We start from the raw sequence: 21,533 nt of genomic DNA, 5'->3' as shown, positions 1-21,533 counted from the left end.
GGCCATGGGCAGGGTGACTCAGGCAAGGCTTTTAAAACAGAATTATATGGTTTCTCGCCTAAATGCAAAGAAATTCGCCAAGGAGACTGGAGGATAATTTAAATCCAGCCTTCTCATTAGCTAGAGCAAATTACAATCTGATTGTCCATGAACTCGGGAGATATACCATAGAGTGCTTACTGCTTGAAGTCGCTTGATTGTATATAGTGTGATCCCTTCCTAATCAAGTTGTAAATACAAGTACACTCTCTCAGAATCACGCATTTAGATCGCAATGTACTTCTTTTGACAACTTCTTGGTGTCCCCAATCTCCGAGACATTTCATTTTTCCACATGCAACTGTCTACAAAATGAACTACATAAGCAGAGCAAGGATCCTCTGACCAGCTGTCATCTTTATTTACAGGTCCGCTCGAAATGACTGCCACCACTTTATTCATTTGATTTTTCTTGAAGCTTTGCCAAACCCAATTCATTCTACACCTGGCCTAGATCAACTTGAACTGTCGAATAGGAAAGGGGTTATGATCAAGGCCCATTTTGACTAACTACATTAGGTCTGGAGTCACTCAAAATAGTGTTCGTGTTGGAGCACCTGTTTTGATGTTATTGTTCTGTCATCCTGATACGCACTAACTTACTTATGCATTAGGGTTATACCTGTATCTATAATACTGGATCGTGACCCACAGAACTCCATAACAATACAACTCTGATTGGAGTAAAGACAAGCGCTAACCGCTTTGGGCTAGTATGTATACCTGAATGTGAGACCTGAGCCATTTTCCGGAAGAAAGTATTTTCCGAAACCCGGGATCTGCTGGCAGAAAGCTGATCGGACCAGATCGTCAGCCGGGCTCTGACGCACTTGCGTCAAGGCATGACTTACCCTTTTCAACAAATCGATGGCCGACCACAGCTCTCCAAATTACAAACATCTTTACCTTAGGGCAGAAGAAGGACGGAAGCAGGAAGCAGAAGGGAGACGGCAGGAAGCAGAAAGGAGGCGACAAGCAGAAGAACGCAACCAACAGACCTCTTTCACAGAGCTCTTACAGAACTGCCATGACCTTCTCTCCCGCCAGTTGCGAGTCGAGACACCATCTCGCTCAACCACTGGAAAAATACCCCTTCCCACTGGAAAAGACTGCCCGACTCGATTGGAACATTGGGCCGACTGCCCAGAGCAGCTGCTAAGGGTCTACGGGTCTGTCTGCCAATATCTACAGTCGGAGCTAGGGCAGGCGCCACGCTTATTTTCGTCTCTACCGGAGTTAGAAGGACTTGGCCGTCGATTTGCCCGCAAACCACTCAGTAGCGAACAAGATCTCGAGGCATATGAGCGGTTTGGGGTGGAAGAACACGTCCATGATATAATAGCCGAGTTGTGCAAAATACCGGCGGCTTGTGACGAGTTTGGCCTCGGTGATGGAATCCAGTTCAGCAATCACACAAATTCTTTGAGCAGGAATGAAACCTTTGAAGCGGATACAAGCCAGCTGTCAAGCACGCCTCACCCACGACCAGACCAGTTCTGTATTCATCGTGTCGACGGCAACACGACCACCGTGCTGACGACCGTCGAGTACAAGCCGCCTCACAAACTGCCTGTCGCAACTCTTCGCATGGGACTACGACCAATGGAGCTGTGGAAGGAAATGGTCAGATCAAATAAAATACCCACCGAACAGGATGCGAAGCTGAGGTACAATGCAGAGCGGCTTGTCTGCTCTGCTATCGTCCAAGAATACCACGTGATGATTCAGGAAGGACTCGAATATTCCTACCTGACAAATGGAATTATTCGTGTACTACTTCGTGTTCCACGAGACGAACCCACCACGCTGTATTACTTTTTTTGTGATCCCCACAATGAAGTGGACCCAACAGGCGATACAACTCATCAGCTGTCGAAGACCTCTGTTGCGAGGGTATTATGCCTTTGTTTGATGGCCTTCCGTTCACCCACACGTGGACAAGAGTGGAGAAATCGCTTGCGTCCCGATCTTCATACGTGGGAAACAAGCTTTGAACATACTCGTTCGCAGATCCCGAGAAATGAATTACAGCTGATTCCTCACTCCGATAGCACTAACCCTGAGTTCCCGAGCCCAGGGTCTGGTTCGTCCTATGAATTACCGTCGTCATCTCCGCTGCCGTCTCCCTCAGAGGGCCGTCGAGTGCCTACACGCTCTCAAACAAGCTGTGCACCTTCGGAGATCCGACCGCGCTCGCGGTCACCTAACTCGTCCGGGTCCGACACAAATCAAACATCTGGCCATAAGCGGAGGATCAGTCAAGTCACGCCTTCACCGTCCGCTCGACGATCAGGTCGCCAGCAAGAGTCAGTGCATGATTTCGAAGATCATTCCCGACGCCACGCTGCACAATTTTGCACACAGCGATGTTTACTCGGCCTGCAGACTAGGAAATCCCTGGATGAGCTGTGTCCAAACGTGGGCTATCACCGCCGGGGCCAAGACGACCCGACTCAGCATCCCATCTCGGCTGAAGATTTGATGCTTTCACTCAAGGGCCAATTGGACGAAAATATTGATCGTTGCATTCCTCTTGGCGGTTGTGGCTCCTACGGAGCCCCGTTCAAATTGACTTGCACGAAATATGGTTACACGGTTATCGGTAAAGGCACCACTACGGGGTTGTGGAAAGAAGTTTCACGCGAAGCGCAGGTATATCAGATCCTGCGCAAGGCTCAAGGATCTGCTGTTCCTGTCTTTTTGGGAACGATTGACTTGGCAAAAATCTACTTTCTACATGGTGCTGGACAGATTCGCCATATGCTCGTAATGGGCTGGGGCGGTAAGTGCACATCCACGATGGAGCTAACGCAACGGCTTCGCCGCGAGATTTACAAATCGAACAAGGAAATAAAAGCTCTCGGGATACTACATGAAGACCTCAGGCGAGAGAATGTCCTTTGGAGTGAAGAGCTCGGGCGTGCTTTAATCATCGACTTTCACCGTTCTACTCTGAGATGCCGACCGGCTAAGCAGCGACCGGGGGCCGCAAAACGACGGCTATGTCGAGTGGAGGCAGGAGATACAAAACGTCTTCGGGTTTCGTGATAAGGAAATCTATTTTCTACCTGTTAAATTAGCGATTTTGTGACTCAAATTCCCATGGTCACCTATATATTCCGAGGCGAAGTGCGCTCCTTATTCATGTGCATCAACACCACCCGACTTATTATGTGAGCCGGACCCTCGAACTTGAGAACTTTTCGGAATGATATGACCATTATAAGAGCATTGCAGACTGTCATTCAATTCTGATACCTAAGACTGTCGTGTATAAACCGAAAATATCGCGGTAAAGGTCCCGGGTTGCTGAAAACCCTGACAGCAGAATTATCCGCTCAAGTTTGCCATGCATGTCGTTAGATATACATTCCGTCAACAGGACCCTGCCTGCCAAACTCCTTAGAAAATTTCTTGTTCGATTTCGCGGCTAATTCCAAGTATTTATAGCTGACTTGCGTTGTATCTGCCTCAGCGAGAGCGTGTGCAACTGCTGCGATATTTTTGATCTGATTGATGGCAGTCAGCAAGTGATATATACCCGATAGTATGGAACTCACCTCTCGTCCATTGAGAGCCAAAGATTCCAATCGCTGGATGTCCTCCTCCTCAATCACGGCAGGACCTTGGAGTGTTCGGGCCTTGAACAAAAAGGTTCTCCAGAGGCCTATGCGGAAGTCTTTTGTCAAATCTTCATACTCAATGGTCAAATGGATTCGGCTCAGAATTGCATCGTCAAACTGGATACCCCGGTTCGAAGTCAAGAAAAGCAGTCCCCGGTAATACTCTAGCTTGCGGAGAAAAGCAGTGACCAGACGATTATGGCTATCATGGAGCTCGGTACGACTTGCCATGAACGCGTCGGCTTCATCCAAAAGAAGAATAGCGTTGAAATGCTTTGCGATTTTGAAAATGATTTCAAGTTGTGATTCTAGTGCGTGGGAGTCCCCATGATCGACAACAAGCTCCCCTGCAGATATCTGAGAAAGTCAGCTAGGCCGATATGCACGCAATGAATTGTTGATACCGAGTAGAGAGGGAGTTTGAAATATTCCGAGGTTGCCTCGACGGTGAAAGTCTTCCCGACGCCTGGCGGACCACTAGCACGTGTCAGCTGAAGACTATGCAGGGCAGATACAATTCACCGACATACTTCAGCAACATATTGAGCCCTTGACCTTTACCGTCAATCACGTCGTCGAACGGTACCGTCGGTATCAGACCTAGGCGGGTTCTCGCCAATGACAAGAGGAGTGTCTTGGTCTCGGAGGCTATCTGCAGGCAATCGAACGATTCAGGTGACCAATCCACGTCCCTAAGAGCACTAACTGCGCACTCCACTGGGATCACATTAGTCGGATACTAAACCATTGTCGGTCGCGTCACATACAGAACATTTTCTCCTGGAAACTGAAACAGCAAACTGTTGGGCAGGCGACCAGTAAATCGGCCTCGCTCAGCTTTTGTGCATCCACACTGTCTCCTCGCATTTTCTCCTTCTCTCGCTCACGGCCCTCCATGAGCATTGCACCAATGTCAAAGACTGCAATTCCACCCTTATCCTTGACCCCAATGTCGCGGAGTGACGGTCGGGAGTAGTTTGGCTGCATTTCATGGAAAAATGCGGCGTCCACTGCCACTCGACTGTTGATGTTGACTTTGATAGCCTTCCCCTTGTTGATAAAGAATGCGCTGCCTTCGCAGTGCCGAACATGTGAGCCGGCCAAATTCCGGAACTTTTGACCTCTCTCGACCAAATCTTTCCGGACTTTCTCGTGACTTGTATGGTGGCAGAGAGGGAAGGCCTCAAGGCTCTCGATCGGCTTTGATCCTCGGAACTTGGCCACTCGCAGAAAGATACCGGCCTCGCCGAACTTGACTCCATTATAATCAAGAAATCGGCACTCGAGATTCAACCACGTCTCGTCATTGTGTGTCATCTCTTCGCCCGCGTCGAATACGACACTTCGCGGCTCTTTTGTGCCAATGCATGTGGTATAAACATGGCAACCAGGCTTGAAAAGCGCCCAGAGAAGGTCATATGTAATATGACCGTGCTGCAACATTGATTCGAGACGCTGCAAAGTAGAAGCATATGTGTGCTTGAGGTGGTCGATGAGCAAGAGGAGATGCTTCGCATGTGCCGACTCATGGTCCGAACTGCTATCCATGTTCTCCGCACATCTGTCGAGCTCTGGGAGGAAATGAAAAAGGAAATTTTGCTCGATCTAAATCCACGTCAGCGTGCTCCTTGATGATAATACTGTCTTAATTACCGATGGCTTGTCCTCCATCAGGCTAACGGCCTTGATGTCGTGCAGCATGTCTCGCAGGATGTCGCGTAAGCCTTCCGACTTGATGTCTATGAATGGAACTACCTCCTCGGACGTTCGGTCTGATCATACCATTAGTATGATTTCGGTCTGCTAGGTAAAGGTATTACGTACCAACACGTTCACGGACAATGAATGCATATTCAGCGTAGTCGTCCAGACCAATGCTAGTCTCCGTCGGCTCGGCTGTCTTGTATTTACATGCCTCTTTGTCCCAACTGGGCCTGTGTCAGCAATTCCCGAACAAGAAAGGGTCTGATGGCTAGCTCATACGTTTCCACGACTGTTTTGAATTGGGATGCCGATGCCCATTTCTCAAACGATTTGAAATCATCTGGAGTAGTACAGATTGAACGATTGAGATCGATTTCATCTACCGCCTGAGCAACCTCTTCCTGTTCATTTTTGGCAAGGCCAGACTGAGCAGGATCAGTTGCCGCGAAGGGTCCAAGTGAAGCACATTCATCGCTGGTGAGTTTTACCAGCAACTGCTTCAGTCGAATCATGTCGGGGGCTGCTGGGGACTGGTCCCAGGAGACAGGAGTGTTTGGAGGTTCTTGGTTGGCAAGGTCGGACATCTTTTCAAGGAACACAGCAAAGAAATGCTTCACGTCCTTTAACATCGTCTGAGACGTAGCTGCCCCCTTCGTTGGGCTATCCGGCGGCGTCATGCCTTGGTGACAGGGAGAAGAAGTCTCGTTCAATGCCATGTGCTCTGAAGGCAATCTTGGGCTGCTTTGAACAGGTGCCATGCTGTTTGATGGAATTTGTTTGTACGATGGAGAAGAAAGATTGAATCAGCAGGGTAAAAGCCGATATGAATGTAAACGAAGAACTCAATAAGGCCGAGCAGTTCCTCCCATTTTATATCTTCGTCGCCCACCCCTGCCTCATGTCAAACCCTTTAACAAAAGTACGCCGCAGATTTCATGAACTTGGATGAACGGTCTTGAAGGGATTGAGTTGTGCTTGTCGGATGAAGACTGGGATGCACGTCTAGGGGATTGATCATGCATGTGGAGATGATCCAATTGACTCAGTTCACAGCAAACGTCCAGATTAAGCGCAGCCAGACCAGCCTCCTGTGTCTTATCACACACACTAGCGGCGCTAGTGGGTCACTAACCGTTTCGAGGGCCAATCTTACGCTTGGCCCCCATTTCTCCCCCGCAGCAAGAACATGCATCTTTCCCTCCATCTTTCCCTCCATCTTTCCCTCCATCTTTCCCTCCATCTTTCCCTCCATCTTTCCCTCCCTCCAACCACTTTCCACCTCTTCACGTCATGGTCCAATCCACCAAACGACGGCGTCCTCGGAAATCACTTACCAGCGCAGAAGCCTGGAAGAAAGTAGAGAGCACCGCCTACGGACTTGGCATTGCCTGGCACCTAGGACCAAAAGAGTCCAAGCAGGTTTCCGAGGCATTTTTTCTGCTGAATCATCCATCGGAATCTACCATCCATCAAAAAAAGTATCTACTCTTTCTTCACGAAGTGCGTCAAAATTGTGGGCTACAAGGCGTGCGCTTGTGCGCCGCCGCCCTTGGTCAAAGTAATGTCAGAGATATGAATATTGGCCAACGCAAGGCGCTCGTATGTAAGCTGGGTGAGGAGAAATATCGGCCATTGATCAACAATCCATCGTTTCCCAGCTTTGTGGGTGATACACAAGTAGCAGGTCTCTTGGAGGGTAAGCATTTGGCCTCTTTACAGTCCTCTCCTTATCTTACAAAAAGTTGGCTGATAAAACCTAGAGACCTCACTGTGCTCCACGTTAAGCGAAGCAACCACCACTCCACTAAGGCTTTCTACCAGTAACGGCGAGTCCAATAGCCCAATTGCTTCCATCAGACATTTAGTGAACCCAGACGCTGGGTTCCTTCATATTCAGGATGCTAAGGGAACCTCAAGAAATTGCCGTTAGTTCCACTCCCTGTTTGTTATTTATACGTCCTAATTGGGTATTCAAAGCCCACCGGGGCAGTCTCGAAGTCAAAGAGTACACAACACCTGCCTCAAACTGTCAAGCAAACCCATACTTTACAACTCGCGTCCGCTTTTCACAAGACGACTGGCAAATCGGTACGGATCTTACGAACACGCAGGAAATTTTTGAGCATGCCTCCCTTGAGGGCATTGCTGCTGTTTTCAAAGGAATTATATCTGGCGCAATCAGAATCAGAACAAAATCTTTCCCAAACAGTGTGAAGACGTATTCGAAAGCATCAGTGACAACTGTATTTCCTCCTTGGGGTGGACCGGTTGACTGTCTGCTCAGTCTCGATATTTGTGAATCGAGGGTGCAAGCTCTTGCGATGGCTCTTTTCAATGCGACAGTGAAATGGGCGGAAAATTCTCTACATATTGGCTTCGAAAGAGGAACAACCTTGACTACTCCCAACTCTGAAGTTACTTTGAAAGGTGTGGGTGATGAAACTATTGCCGCCGTGTTCGGCTTCGAAATAGAGCAGGCGATAAAGGAGAGCCCCATTCGCCTGAGAGAGTTGAAAGAAGGTAGACTGATGACTGAATGTGTGTCAATGATAATCACAGAGAAAGGCGCCATCGTGAACCTATCGCTTGGTCTGGTTCGAGGCTTAGAAATACAAAAGAAGCTTTATACCTGAAATGCAAGCTATACAATATAATGAGACGCTTCAAACGCTTTCTGTCACTTTCCCCTTCGTAATATAAAGTTTGACACCATCCTGAGCGACGCCTTGTCCATTTGGCATGCCAACAAGTTTCCTTGTTTGTTCATTTCCTTCGTCATCAACTTCGTAAACAGTGACATTGCTTCCTTGCCAGTACACCATTTGTCCTTTTCCAATAATCATTGTCACACGATTCTCGGACACATTACTGAAGTTTATGGAGGAATCGAGGGATTTTTCTTCGAAAGCCTAACGATATATTAGCCAGGGAAAATCAAATGCGGTAGAACTGACCATTTAATCTTTGCAAGGATAAGATAATTCCAAACGGATCACGTTTCAGTGACTGCAACGTTGCTCTTACACAATAAGACAAGGATGAGTCATAAAGAGAACCCCAATAGGCGCTTTTGTGCGAAGTGAACGAAGAGCAGACTGTGCTAACTGTGCCTAGTCTTAATATGAGCTGCAACCCAGCAGAGAAAGTGTAGCGTGAATACTCACCGTAGTTGTCGGAGAGATTTTTTCACTAGATTTGCGTTGATTACCCCGTTTGGTGAGTCAGTCATAGTTGTCGCTGAGAAAAGGGGTGGCGGAAAATACAAAGTGATCATACAATCTAGAAAAACGATGTGGGGTGATGTGCACGTGACATCCTCTTGGTCGCGGTTTAACAGATACCCCGCGTTGGGCATCGATGGGACCGTGATCAGGAAAGATTAGAATGTGTTGATGTACCAACGTCTCACTAAGGCGGAGAGAAGGAGGGCGACAATTTTTGCCAAGATACTGTAATACTGAAATGGATTCTTTCATTTGTTATGTGGCTCATCCACCCATCATTTCCGGAGCAACAAAGTCAGTACCACCAGCATGCCCTTAATACATTGACTCATCATCGATGCTCTTGTCTGCTCGGGTCCCCTATACCGATGCGATCGCATGCTGTCTATCACTTCCACATGACTTGTTCGCTTCACATTCTACTCGAGTATGAGTGAATTTGAGGGACCTCCTGTTGTACGATCCGAGTCAGCTAGGCTTACCACTTGGACGAGTTGTTATGACTTACCTGTTCATAATGTTCGCAGAATGTTCGCTTGAGACGAGACGATCAATTAGCTTCGTGGTCATATCTTACCGACGAGATCACTTACAATTGTCTTCATCAATGCAGTCACCATCCATGCCATGTTGACATGATGTTGTCTCCAGTTCGTCGCACTCTCCGGCTGTCACTTCGAAGAAGCTGCGCTGGGTGCACCGGGCAACTTCTGAGAGCCAAAGGCGCGTGACGAACCACCTGCGACAGGAAATTGTACAGTCGTCATGGGGTTAGGACCTCGCGATGCGGACGGCCAGAGGTTCATACACTCCGCCGTTCAGTGTGAAGGCGGTGAGGTCGAGGGCGGAAGACGCGATGGAGCACGCGTCGTAGTGACGCCTTGGCCTTATCTGGATCCGACGATAAAAGGACTCCCCACAAGGATGTTTCACGGGTGGCGACGGGCTGCTCCTATGTACAATGGCATGAATCTAGTAATGGTATTCGTGTTCTGGGGCACATGAATTGGCGCAAATAACTGATATAGCGCAGCAGCGGGGGCGATAAATCACTCACATTATCAGGAAGAATGGACCTCTCAAGCTTCTATGCAGCGAAGCACGCAATCGGATATTCGCACCTTTATTTAGCCGCTCGTTTGGTTCATATACCTCACCTACGGTATGCTGCGTAGTTTGGAGCGACGGGGCCAGGAATAGTGTGTAAGCCATGGCTTTGCGCGGAGCACTGACTGGGATGCTTAATCCTCAAGGGTCACTGTCGTTCATTAGCTTGTAGATCGGAGAGACATCTCAGGACTCACCTGTTCTGGTGGACCAGGGACGAAGAGACAGCAAAGAGCTGTGATCCTTGCGCTCGTGCATTTTAGTCGAATGTCCTCGGTTCTATTGAAATCGCATCGTCTTCCTGATCAGTAGAATTCAGACAGGTCAGGCTAAGATTAACATACCTGCGACGGGGATATTCGCGCTTTGTCTTGGGAATACACATAGAGGCTGTACAGTAGATCAGCTCAGTCGGCTGCTATAGCGGAGACATCTTTGCATAGACACCTTGACCGGCTAATCCAAAACTCGTATCTTTAATCGGCTGCCGTGAATGGCAGTGCATCTGGTGGGAATCATATCTTTCACAGGCACTGTCTGACTTGCTGGTCCGCAATGTATTCTATAAATGTCAGCACAGTGGAGATTCAGTACTGGGTGGGGGAGAACTTATCAAGTGACTCAGACACAAGCCTGCTCGACTTTGCGTAGTCAAGTGATCAAATTGTAGAGCAAATCGCCGGGGTAGAGGACATATTTATAGACTTCTCGGCTTCTGACACTCACAAGCTCGAGAGAAAGCGTTGAAAGACATTTATCGTTATTGAGGGCTGTTGAGACCCATGTCTTCTTTTTACCGCAACTATTTGCAGCGACATTCTTGATGCCTTTAGATGCTCAGCGAGAGAGACGAGTAAGAGTGGTGTTGAGAAAAAGGGATGCTGAGTCGGTCAAGAAACGTTGGCTGACTGTTGAATCCTTCACGGCTCTCTAAAATTGAGGCACTGAGTGCTATTTGTTGTAGTTCATAGGTATAAATTAATTGTTTTCTCAGAGGGAGACACGAGGCTATATATATATACACAGTGAAGGCATCTACTTGCATCATGTATTTCTTCCACGCAGAAAGAACTGGAAGCTTCTTGATCTGCAACAGCCTCATATCACAACAATTCCCAGAGTCAAATCAAGCAAGAGAATTAGTCAAAATGCGAGCTGTTGTGATATGAGGCTGGTGCAGATCAGGAACCATGCCGAACCATCGGAATTAATCCCGAAGTATGTATACGAAGAACCAAGTTAGATTGGCAATCAATTCGACCTTCTCGTTGTATATATAGCCTCATGTTTCCCTCTGAACTAATAATAATTAACCTTCCTTTCAACTACAACACGAGCCACCAAGCCCAGCAATCGAAGGCGGTGAACAGGTCGTTGAGTTTCGAAGGCCAAGTCGTATCTCGCTACCCCTGGCTATTCCAGAAGTTATCGCTAAGCAACATTACGAATCACCGTACAGTCCAACGGCAAACTTTTCCTTCAGTTTCCTTTCTTATGTTCAACTGACTCTTAGTGAAGACAGGTTGACTTCATCATTACGCCCCAAATGGACCCTACGCCAAAGCCTACCTACCGAGACAAACTGTTTAAATCAACGACTCGAATTCTGGAAATCGCGAAATGTTTAGGCTCTAACGAGGTGATTGATACTGTCTCTCTTGAGGATGGGGTTTTCGCGCTACATGACACGTTGCTGCTTTCTCGACGCGAAGATGTTTCGCTGCTCCCTCCATTTTGCTTGGTCTGCCTAGAAGTTTGCCAAATTTTCGTCAATTCAATCACACCCGATATGAACGTGTCAAATCTCAAAAACATTTCAGTCAATGGGTACAGTCCATATCAATTGACTCCAGTACTTTTGACTCTGTTCCATGCGCTCAGCACCTTTGTCAATTTTATATGCTGGTAGGTAAAGAAAGCCAACTTCGAAGGATTGCCTAACCGCTCGATTAGTGTACCAATCAAACTCGGTGGAGACGCTAAGGAGCGATGCTTGAGCTGCGTCGCTCGCGCGGTCCGCGATCTTTATAAACACAAAGCCCATCTCGAAACTCTCGGTGACTCTGAATCTGTTTTACTACAACGCTATTTTACGGTCTACTGCATGATGATGTTCTTTGATTGTTTATGCGCAGTTGGCGTCGATACATATGGTGAAAATCTCTGTGATTGCGTTCGGCTTGGAAGCAATCGGACTTCATCAAGATTCGATGATATTGTTGGTATAAGGATCGGAAAGGATGCTTTGGAACACTTCACCAGCCTTGGTGAGCCATTGTTGGAAGAAATTTCTCGGAGGCGGGGCACGAGGGATGATCCGATATTGCAAGACCTTTCGGATAGATATGAGGATTTGGAAAGACGTTTTCGGACCGCTATGGAACAATTAGGGCATGATCAAGTGCTAGTGTCACGCGAAATAATCACGAGAGGATACCGGCTAGAATTCAGCGTGATGACTAGTACGGCATTGAAACACTGGGGTCATTGAACAGATGCACGTAATAAACGAGGTTTCTCGTGCGAACTACGAACTCGAGAAGTTTTCAGCGAATACGGGTTAAGTGCCTTAGCAGCTCTTGGGTCGATCTATTCTCGCCTTGTCTGGTGACCTGCGAGAGCACTCGAAACGGAGATGGCATACGGCTTGAGGTGGTCATTACAAAGTTCACGTGCACGTCGTCAGTCAAATCTCAGTTGCGATTCAAGATAACTCCGTCCTTCACCGTGATTTACTTTTCAAATTGCGGTGGAACAGGCCAGATATTCAACACAGCCAGGTAAAGGGTTCTTAGCCCTATGGCTGTGAGTGATTCTACTAGAGCCACCGGAGACGGGGAGATATCAGACTGGACAATCCTGCGAGCAAAGCTTCCGTTTTCTTCGATCTGTCCCGGTGTCATCACAGGCCAATCAAGGCCATCTGAAGCCCGTTCGTGGCGGCCAATATCATGTTTTCTTCCCCATTCACTAAAACGGAAGTTGATTGCGAAACGTTCCTTGATGGATTCACCAACGCCACGTACATAGACAGGACCTGTGTCGCGGACCCAGAGTGACTTTGGGACTTCCCCTTTACTGTTGTCATTCCAAAGAAGGGCGATTGCTTCTTTCTTTACGGAATACATGGAATGATGTGCAACCTCGATTATATTTCTCACGCTGAGGCTTCATTGCTATCACAGCCTTTATTATAGTAATATGTACTAGAAATAGTATATCATAATAGTTGGCCACCGTTCTTTCGACCTCGCAATTTAGCGCTCCAGCCGATGAAATACTGCTATGGAACAATTCTCGGTCATACATTTACCGTTCATGTTAGTAGATAGCTTTATTCCGGCATCTCAGAAGACTGTTTACGTTATTTTGCAACTATCCGGCCCGATCCTGACCGAAGGATACCTGGCATTCCTAGGACTGATGTCAAATTACCAAAAGTCCCTCGTTGTACGGCGGGGCGAGCCCGATATGTATAAAGCAGCAAAGGGATTGCAACATCTGCGAAGTGTGAAAATCTCACACGACTACGACGCAGCTTGTGTTCTCTTCCTGGGCCAGACTATGTACGTGTTCAATGTACTCACGGCACCATACTCCAGTACCGCCCACTCTATCGTTCGGAGCTCCTCTCATCTCGGCCAAACCATGGTTTCCCAGATTGATTACAACGCCCATCATGGACACAATAACCATGTCACCGATTTTGGTCAACACGGTCGAGTGTTTAGTGCATCGTGAGATCCCTATAATACGACTCGATCCTCAGCGTCGCGTCATCGTCGACCGCTATCTCGGTCTTTGTGCAACACTTCTCCCTCATTTCTATGACATCTGCGAGTGTAGCAATGTCTTGAAGATAGAAGCTCCTGCTATCGGATCTGAATCATACTCGGCCATTCATGACCGACTGGATGGAATAGAGGAAACAATCCGACGTTGGCGACCCCAAACCCCTACTGGGTTGTTCAACAGCTACGGCCAGAATGCGGTTTCATCAATGGTCACACAAGCAAATGTGTATCGTTTGGCAGGTTTATTGATCATCCACCGGCTCCGATATCCGCTAGGAGTCGAAGACGAGGCAGGGGGAAACTTGCAACTAGAATATTTTCTGAATTGGCATTCTTTGCCAAGTCGGCGGTCAATTTAAAGGAATCTAGCGCGTTACCTGTGGTGCTTCCTTTGACGATGGCTATGCTTGAGATAAATGGGCCTGGGGAAGTTTTGATAGATCGCTTGGCCACCTCATTCACAGTCCAAAGTGCAAGTGCATCACGGCTTCAGGAATTTGTGAAGGTGGCCAGGGCATCAAGGGATTCTGGATATCAGGGCATTTGGTTTGACTTGGTTGATACACATCTTCGTGTTGCGATACCGCCATAGCTCTGAGTTGGTCTCAACGGCAATCCTTTTATGTATAGTATTATTTCAGATAGCTTTGTTTTATAATGATGTTGACTTTTCTGTTCCTCTATTGAATAATGGTCATTATATACGCCGGGTCTAAGGGCATATACCGATTTCAACACATACATTCCCACTATTCTACGTGTGTATAACGAGAAAAGAGTATAGGCTAGCGTTGAGCATTGAGGCTGGAAAAAAGATTGAATCGTGAAAATGGTCATGCCAATTTACAAAACATTCCTGTTATAACTATTTCCAAACAGATACATCTATTGTGGTTACCGGAAGGGATAAATCCTCGCTGGAGGTTAGCCTTCCTTCACCTGCTGTAAATTGCATGACTATTATCCACCCATGAAAATGGGCCCCGAGGTCAAATACCCAAACTAGGTAACTCCAGATCCCTCCATGTTGAAAGCAGAGCTCATTCATTGATCGGACGCTTCAGGGAGAGAAGGGGTGCGATCTGATTGAGCCGTCGCTACCCCTCTCAAACCCTCCCACTCATGCTCCAGCATAGACAAATTGACAATATCATGCCAAGCGCGACGATGGTATATTGCCTCACGTTCGCAACCTTCATCCACAAATCCAAGCTTCCTGTAAAGCTTCAATGCATTGTGGTTGAACGAAAATCCACCTATAGTGATTCTGTGCAGTCCAGCATGCTGAAATCCCCAGTCCAGTGCCCAGTTAATAGCTTCTCCGCCGTATCCTTTCCCCCGATACCCGTCCACAAGTGAAATTCCTATCATCGCATTGCGATGATGGGAGTAACCCGATCCAGTCAAGCTGAAGAGGCTGATGTGGCCAATTGGGACTGACTTGGAATTTTGAGCAGGTCGGTTCAAAGTTTGAGTCTCAGTCGAGGATTCCGTCTCTGAGTCGGGGGAATTTTGAGGAGGAAGACATATAATCACCCCCAGCATGGATTCTTGGATAATTTTGATGAACTCCTCTGCAGACTTCTTGTGAGATGGGCGTGGAAGACGTCCAGTGCTCAATGTTTGAATAGTCTCATCGTTGATAATTTGGTTGTGGAAAAATGCAATGTCCTCTTCGGAGCTCTCTGCGGCTCGGTAGACGAGCCGGCTGGACTTGGAAAGTTGTCCAAGGGCTTGGGATGCCATATTGGAAGATCAGAAGTTGAATCAGAAATCGGTGGAATATAAAATCTAGGGAATCATTGCCAACTAAATAGTAAAGATAAGCTGCCTGACCTTTAGGTGTTAACCAATGAGCTTCCAATATCAACGCCAATGTTGCATTGGGGTAAGCGCTATTAGTAGCTAGCCCTTATAGGGTAATCCCGGGGTCCCAATGAGGTATTGTAGCGGGGTCTCTGAGGAGTCAGCGGAAATATAAATTATTCTAGCCCGAGGCACCAAAACCATAAGGTACATGACCTTGTTTTCTTTTCCTTTCCTCGCAGGCGTATACAAATCGAATGATATATGGCTTAGACACTCTCAAAGGATCCTATATTTAAAGGTTAATTTTATCTCCTATTGACATTACAGGAACCAAGCCTCACGAGTAGTGACTGATTAGGTAGGGTTCTAGAGCTCAGCTCTGATATGATGATTGACATCCTTCTTGCTTCACTGCCTACACTGAAGCGACTCTCACTTCCAATCATCTTGAATGTACACAACACTATCGGGATTTTTCAACAAGGCAACAAAGGCCAAGGACCGTCGGCCTCCCATATTGAACATTGGATGTGGGACATACGTGGACGTGGATGCCGTGGGGGATTCAAGCGAAAGCTTTATCAAGGCATTCATTTAGCTTTGGTTGATAACCTACTTTACCGTGTGTGGCTGGGAAGTTCGGCGGTGGCTACCCGCATGTCCTTTTGTGGGAAACCGACGAGAGACAGTCCCGGGCAGATATTTGAACTGGAAGATCATCCAAGACCTCTTTTTTGACGAGCCACTTGAAATGACTGCGTGAATTCCAAGTCCGAGGTCATCAGATGAGACAATCATTACAAAAATGTTCAAATATTATTCTATTATGTACTGCAGTGACAAAACAAGGAAATCATCGTAGCAGGAATGCATAAATACGTAACGCCACAAGCACTCCAGGGCCATATTTGAGGTCTCAAATAAATCCCGATGCGACCCATGATCCTTCGTCCAAAACCAATGATAAAGGCTCTTCCACTCAGCCGCTTCATCCTCAACATAATCACCGACCAGCTCAGCCGTCTCATAAATTTAATCAGAAACCGATGAGACAGGACCCTTTACATTATTCGCACTTCTGGCAGCATCAGCAGCGCCTGCAGAGTTTGATGTCATATCAGCAGCGACACCACCAGAGTTAGCGTTCAGCAGCTCCTCGGCACCCTCCCTTGTTCTCTCCGCTAGGTCACGAGCTCCTTGGCGTGCAATATCCGTGTACTCCTCCGCCTGTTCGCGGGCACGCTGAATAAGTTCATCGGGCGTGGGATAGCGACGTCTCAGCATCAAAAGAAGATAGTAACTCTTGACTATAAAAGCGTACACGGCGTCTTTGGCGAGCATTGTAAAACCGTGCGAAAAGAAGCCTTTCAGCACTTCACCATGAAGGCCGGTGTAGAGCCCTGGTATACCGTCCGTGCGGGCGATGGTGGCGACGGTGGAAAGTATTTCGGGGGTAAGAGATGCGAGAAGGGAGGTCTTACCCTTCTGTCCAGTTCCGGACTTAGATTTCGAGTCCGAACTCATTACTTGAGCTCTGGTTTTCGCAAGGGAGAAGGGATATGTGATTGACGAGGCGGCGACTTTGCTTAGGGCCGCTAACAGGAATGTCAAAGCTGGAGGCGGTTTGTCGCGCTTTGAGCGTGGGAGGAGGGTCCGTTTCAGGAATTCATTGAGGAAGAACGTGAGAGATGGATTCAGGGTGAGTATCAGTGTGGCCGAGTATCCGGACCAAAAGCCTAGAATACCCTTCTCGGCGCGGATGCGAGCTGCGATGTCACTTGTTGACAAGTTCGTCCCATTTCCACCCTTGCGGGCCGCAGATATTTGCTTGCGCGCGACGATATTCGACAGTGGCGTGGTGAATAACTTGACAAAGGAGCCAGCCAAGATACCGACGGCAAGTTCGTCGATTATCGGAAGGACAATATTTTTGCTCTTGGCGGCTCGCTCTACACCTACATGTGCGATTATCCTCTTCTGGCGGATGGCACTATATGCAAGAAAGAAAAGGAACGAATCCGCGACGGTCTTCCAAGTGTCCTGCGCCAGACCAGGGTAGAAGCCAGCGACTCCTTGCTGTGCATATATCTTGCGGGCAGCATCCACCACGCTGGTATATTCTTCGTCATCTTTCTCGTCATCGTCAGATCTCTCGCTCGAGCTGCTGCTTTTCCGTTTCTGGGTTTGTAGACGGGCGACGATGACATTGATGGGGTAGACGACAACATTGAAGATGGCTGCGCCGACTGCGCCGGCAGTTGCATTCCTTATAGCTGGGAGGGCTGGTCCACGGAGGCGGCAGATTTCCAACCATGCTCTCTGTTGCTGATCCCAATGCCGAGTGCCTGGTCATATGGAATCACGTGTGATTGACAGTCGCTTCGCTAATTTTTCATTTCCGTCACACCTCCGCGAATTTAGTCGTGCTGACCGGCGAAGCGGTGCAGAGGTGGACGGGTCTCGCGGTAGATGAGCCCCTGCTAGTCTGGCTGAGTGACGAGGCCCACCAGTGGGAGACGATTCGCTTGCCGTGTGGACGGAATGTGTCTCGGCATCCGACGAGAGGATTGGTAAAGGGCGACTGAAGGCGTCTAGGGCTCCTTCGTTACGACTGTGGTCATCAGTATCTTGGTCGTCGCAGAAATAGGGTCATCCACACTTACCACTCGCAGCATGATATGCTAAAACCTGTATCTCGCCTTTCCAACCACTCTTCCGCGCAGGATAGATGTGAGAGCGATGTGCACTGACGGCAGCGCAAGATCAAGCGCTTATTCGCATGGTCTTCATCGTCGGTTAGGCAGAACACACAGTGGATGCTGTCTACCTCTTCGCTCGGGGTGAAAATCTGGAGCGTCAAGTCTTGGACACCCGCCCGGATATTAGTTGCCGATGACAGGATGGGTGGGCCGTGGCGAGATCTAATAGATACAATGCAGGCGTTTGCTTCTGCTCTTAGCTCGGAATCATGCTGCTCCTGCCTCAGTCTTTTTCGGCTGGCTCCGCGCGAAAAGTCTTCCTACATGCATCAGCGTGCTCTTTTTGAGGAATGAATGCGTAGCTGACCATTAAGCTGATCGGCCCGATGACGTTGTCTCCATTTGTTATTTTATACGCCTCGGCTATCCTCAGACCTCATTACCCAGATTCTGGTTGGAACTCACCCAGAAAACACAGCGCGCCATGCGAGCGTAAATCTCAGGTAGGACTAGAGGGAAAATTGACCTATGGTGTAAATTTGCACGATGGACACTTTTTCGTACCACGGGTGTTCGCAGCCGGCTGCTTGTCTCTGGCACATGGCTTTCTCGGGATCTCAGTTTACACATGCTTTACAACGTGGTCGGAAAGCCGGGTTGACACAAAAAGAAAATTGAGCGAGATTGCACCGGTCCGTGTGCCTTGTGCCGCCGGCAAAGGATTTGGGTGTCGTTGGTCCGGAGCCAGACCCATAGCTGGGCAAAAACCTTGGCTAGCGCCGGTTTGGGAGACTTGGCGAAAAGTTTTCGACGTCATGTGGGGGCGAAAAGGCTTCGGCGGCTAAAGGTAAACTACAATAGTAGAATGCAAGTTTGCATAATGTATATATCATGTCGAAGAGAGGAGAGTATGCTATGTAGAATCAATTCAATAATAGAGATCCAGCCCTATGCTGAAATTCGGACTTGCCCAGGTGCGATCTCGAGCTTGGTCATTCGCCCAGAGCAGCGCTGGAGTGGACCCGTGGCCTGGTGGACCCGCCAATGGATCCCGCCAAGTGTGCACCAACCTTGGTAATGCCCCACCAAAGGCTCGCACCAAGCGCCAAGGGGAATGATTCCCCGCGTCTCTCCGCTTCGGGAACCCGTAGCCTTCGCTGAACTTTCCTGTTCGGATCCCGACCGTGGTTACTAAGTCCGATATTTAAAGTTACCGTATTGACCGTATTGTTTTACATTTCGGATGGAGGTGCTTGCTATAAGGCCGCCAATCTGCCCCGGGCTTGCTCCAGTCTTCTTTTTTTTCCTTACTAGTTCTTCCCCAACTTCCTCCCCCCACCTCCGCAAACCGACAACTCTTACTTTGTCCGTACCATCAACATGTGGACGACCACCAGCGGCTTGACCGGTCGATCGCTCCGGGTGAGCATCACCATCGCCGCTGTCATGGGTTTCTCGCTCTTCGGTTACAACCAGGGCATGATGGCTGGCCTCCTCAACGGCGACCAGTTTGTAACCTCCTTCCCGATCCTCAAAATGCCCAAACCTGCGACTAAGTCGCAAACCCATTACGTCAACGTCATCCGGGGTGCTGTCACATCCTGCTATGAGCTTGGCTGTTTCTTCGGCGCGTTGTTCTCTATGTTCTTCGGCGACAAACTCGGCCGCACTCGCCTGATCTTTGGAGGTGCCAGCATCCTGATCGTTGGTGCCTTGCTTACAACAGTCTGCTTCACTGGTAAATGGGAAGTCGGTCAGTTCGTCATCGGCCGTGTTGTATCAGGCATTGGAAATGGTATGAACACGGCCACAATCCCGGTCTGGCAATCGGAATGCTCCGGTGCTCACAACCGTGGTTTCCTCGTTTGTTTCGAAGGTGCGATGATCGCTGGTGGCACCTTTATTGCCTACTGGGTAGTCTTTGGTGTCTCGCACGCCGCGGATACCGTCCAGTGGCGATTCCCCGTGGCGCTCCAGATCTTCTTCGCTCTGATGGTGGCTGCCGGTGCCTTGTTGCTTCCGGATTCCCCCTCGTGGTTTGTGAATCAAGGATATGACAAGGAGGCCTGCTTGGTTCTCGCTAAGCTCAATGACGCCGCTCCTGATTCTGACAAAGTCCTTCACGAGTTCAACTTCTTGAAGGCGGATGTGGAAAACTCGAAGAAGGCACAGTCAAGCTGGAAGACGGTATTCACGTTCGGCAAGACCCAGGAATTCCAGCGCCTTCTTGTTGGTTGCTCCGGCCAGTTCTTCCAGCAGTTCACCGGTTGTAACGCCGCTATCTACTACTCGACGCTACTTTTCCAGGAAAACCTACACCTGCCCAAATACCTGTCTTTGATTATGGGTGGTGTGTTCGCTACCGTCTACGCCCTTGCAACCATCCCGTCCTTCTTTATGATTGAGAGAGTTGGCCGTCGCAACCTATACTTGATTGGTTTCCTGGGCCAGGGTCTCAGTTTTGTCATCACATTCGCTTGCTTGATTAAGGAGAGTGAGGAGAACGCCAAGGGCGCTGCCGTTGGCATCTTCCTCTTTATTACCTTCTTTGCATTCACTCTCCTACCATTGCCCTGGATCTACCCACCCGAGATCAACCCCCTCCGTACCCGTACTGTGGGCGCGGCGGCATCGACCTGCACCAACTGGATGTGTAACTTTGCCGTGGTCATGTTCACCCCTCTTTTCGCTGGCCAGAGCCCATGGGGCGTTTATCTCTTCTTCGCACTGTTCAACTTTATCGGCTTGATCTTCGGCTTCTTCTTCTACGTTGAGACCGCCGGCCGTGAGCTTGAGGAGATCGACATCATCTACGCCAAAGCCCATGTCGAAGGCAAGATGGCGTGGAAGGTTGCCAACGACATGCCCAAGCTCAGTTTCGAAGAGATTACTGAACAGTCTCGCGCGCTGGGCTTGAGTACCAACGAGCATGCAGCAGCTGAGAAGAGCGAGCTTGGCCTGAGCAGTGACAGTGGCCAGGAGATCGAGGAGGTCCACGAGAAATAGTGGCGCTCTTTTCGGGCGTGCTATAGCTGTGGTTGAAGGTGATGGTGATATTCGAAACTGTATGTTTTCCTACTTAACGTTCTGTTCATTTGTTATTTCATTTGTTGTAGATATGTCAATATCTTTCAGTGTATATAATTTTCCAAGACAAGGAAGGGATGCTCTTATAGATTCCAATCAGTTATACTACTTTGCTGGCACCTTGAGCTTGTTCAACAGATGAATAATTATAGCTTTGCCTAGTAACGAGAATTAGTAACTTATTAGCAGCGACTTCGTACGAGATTGCCATTGTTTCTTATAGTGAGTTAGAGGCAGGCGTGGAAATGCCTTCGACATAGGGCGGCTGGCCAGCCAGAGTAGGAATCGCTCCCGGTTCATGGATTATGTCGCGAATCTACAAGCTAATGAATGACAGTGAACATTGACATCGAACCAGAGGGACCCGAGGATACAGCACCCCCGTTAGTGTTCTGCACAAGCCATGGCCTACACACCATTCCTGGCCCCGTCGCTCCAAACTACGCA

General features: G+C 48.6%; 9 protein-coding genes across 9 annotated transcripts; 5 read left to right on the top strand and 4 right to left on the bottom strand.

Annotated features, from left to right (window-relative positions):
- Positions 1-906: 906 nt before the first annotated feature.
- On the top strand, positions 907-3,087 carry N7471_013504 (uncharacterized protein; the record flags this gene model as incomplete). Its single annotated transcript, XM_057286223.1, has 1 exon — positions 907-3,087. The coding sequence occupies one exon, from the start codon at positions 907-909 to the stop codon at positions 3,085-3,087; it is 2,181 nt and encodes a 726-aa protein (XP_057129548.1).
- Positions 3,088-3,398: 311 nt separating this feature from the next.
- Positions 3,399-6,124, bottom strand: N7471_013503 (ATP-binding protein; the record flags this gene model as incomplete). The annotated part of the gene is made up of 8 exons (XM_057286222.1): positions 3,399-3,548; positions 3,600-4,019; positions 4,067-4,139; positions 4,193-4,379; positions 4,430-5,267; positions 5,316-5,434; positions 5,487-5,590; positions 5,646-6,124. The coding sequence occupies 8 exons, from the start codon at positions 6,122-6,124 to the stop codon at positions 3,399-3,401; spliced, it is 2,370 nt and encodes a 789-aa protein (XP_057129547.1).
- A 532-nt stretch (positions 6,125-6,656) lies between these two features.
- Positions 6,657-7,999, top strand: N7471_013502 (uncharacterized protein; the record flags this gene model as incomplete). The annotated part of the gene is made up of 3 exons (XM_057286221.1): positions 6,657-7,062; positions 7,127-7,291; positions 7,344-7,999. The coding sequence occupies 3 exons, from the start codon at positions 6,657-6,659 to the stop codon at positions 7,997-7,999; spliced, it is 1,227 nt and encodes a 408-aa protein (XP_057129546.1).
- Positions 8,000-8,029: 30 nt separating this feature from the next.
- N7471_013501 (uncharacterized protein) lies at positions 8,030-9,219 on the bottom strand (the record flags this gene model as incomplete). Its single annotated transcript, XM_057286220.1, has 3 exons — positions 8,030-8,275; positions 9,099-9,125; positions 9,184-9,219. The coding sequence occupies 3 exons, from the start codon at positions 9,217-9,219 to the stop codon at positions 8,030-8,032; spliced, it is 309 nt and encodes a 102-aa protein (XP_057129545.1).
- Positions 9,220-13,051: 3,832 nt separating this feature from the next.
- N7471_013500 (uncharacterized protein) lies at positions 13,052-13,850 on the top strand (the record flags this gene model as incomplete). The annotated part of the gene is given in 2 exon segments (XM_057286219.1): positions 13,052-13,415; positions 13,429-13,850. Coding segments are annotated over 2 exon segments (786 nt in total), but the record flags the coding sequence as incomplete, so codon positions are not given.
- Positions 13,851-14,535: 685 nt separating this feature from the next.
- On the bottom strand, positions 14,536-15,237 carry N7471_013499 (GNAT family N-acetyltransferase; the record flags this gene model as incomplete). The annotated part of the gene is made up of 1 exon (XM_057286218.1): positions 14,536-15,237. The coding sequence occupies one exon, from the start codon at positions 15,235-15,237 to the stop codon at positions 14,536-14,538; it is 702 nt and encodes a 233-aa protein (XP_057129543.1).
- A 1,095-nt stretch (positions 15,238-16,332) lies between these two features.
- On the bottom strand, positions 16,333-18,369 carry N7471_013498 (Mitochondrial substrate/solute carrier; the record flags this gene model as incomplete). Its single annotated transcript, XM_057286217.1, has 2 exons — positions 16,333-17,546; positions 18,324-18,369. 2 exons carry the CDS (start codon positions 18,367-18,369, stop codon positions 16,333-16,335), a joined length of 1,260 nt encoding a protein of 419 aa, XP_057129542.1.
- Positions 18,370-18,890: 521 nt separating this feature from the next.
- Positions 18,891-19,117, top strand: N7471_013497 (uncharacterized protein; the record flags this gene model as incomplete). Its single annotated transcript, XM_057286216.1, has 2 exons — positions 18,891-18,907; positions 18,946-19,117. The coding sequence occupies 2 exons, from the start codon at positions 18,891-18,893 to the stop codon at positions 19,115-19,117; spliced, it is 189 nt and encodes a 62-aa protein (XP_057129541.1).
- A 262-nt stretch (positions 19,118-19,379) lies between these two features.
- Positions 19,380-21,005, top strand: N7471_013496 (sugar porter family MFS transporter; the record flags this gene model as incomplete). The annotated part of the gene is made up of 1 exon (XM_057286215.1): positions 19,380-21,005. One exon carries the CDS (start codon positions 19,380-19,382, stop codon positions 21,003-21,005), a length of 1,626 nt encoding a protein of 541 aa, XP_057129540.1.
- Positions 21,006-21,533: the final 528 nt, after the last annotated feature.

This window comes from Penicillium samsonianum, assembly GCF_028829775.1.
Source record: "Penicillium samsonianum strain IBT 33392 chromosome Unknown utg000009l_segment0_segment0, whole genome shotgun sequence".
In the NCBI taxonomy this organism is placed as follows: domain Eukaryota; kingdom Fungi; phylum Ascomycota; class Eurotiomycetes; order Eurotiales; family Aspergillaceae; genus Penicillium; species Penicillium samsonianum.
Note: the sequence above shows the minus strand (reverse complement) of the source record. Positions and strands in the feature narration are given on the sequence as shown.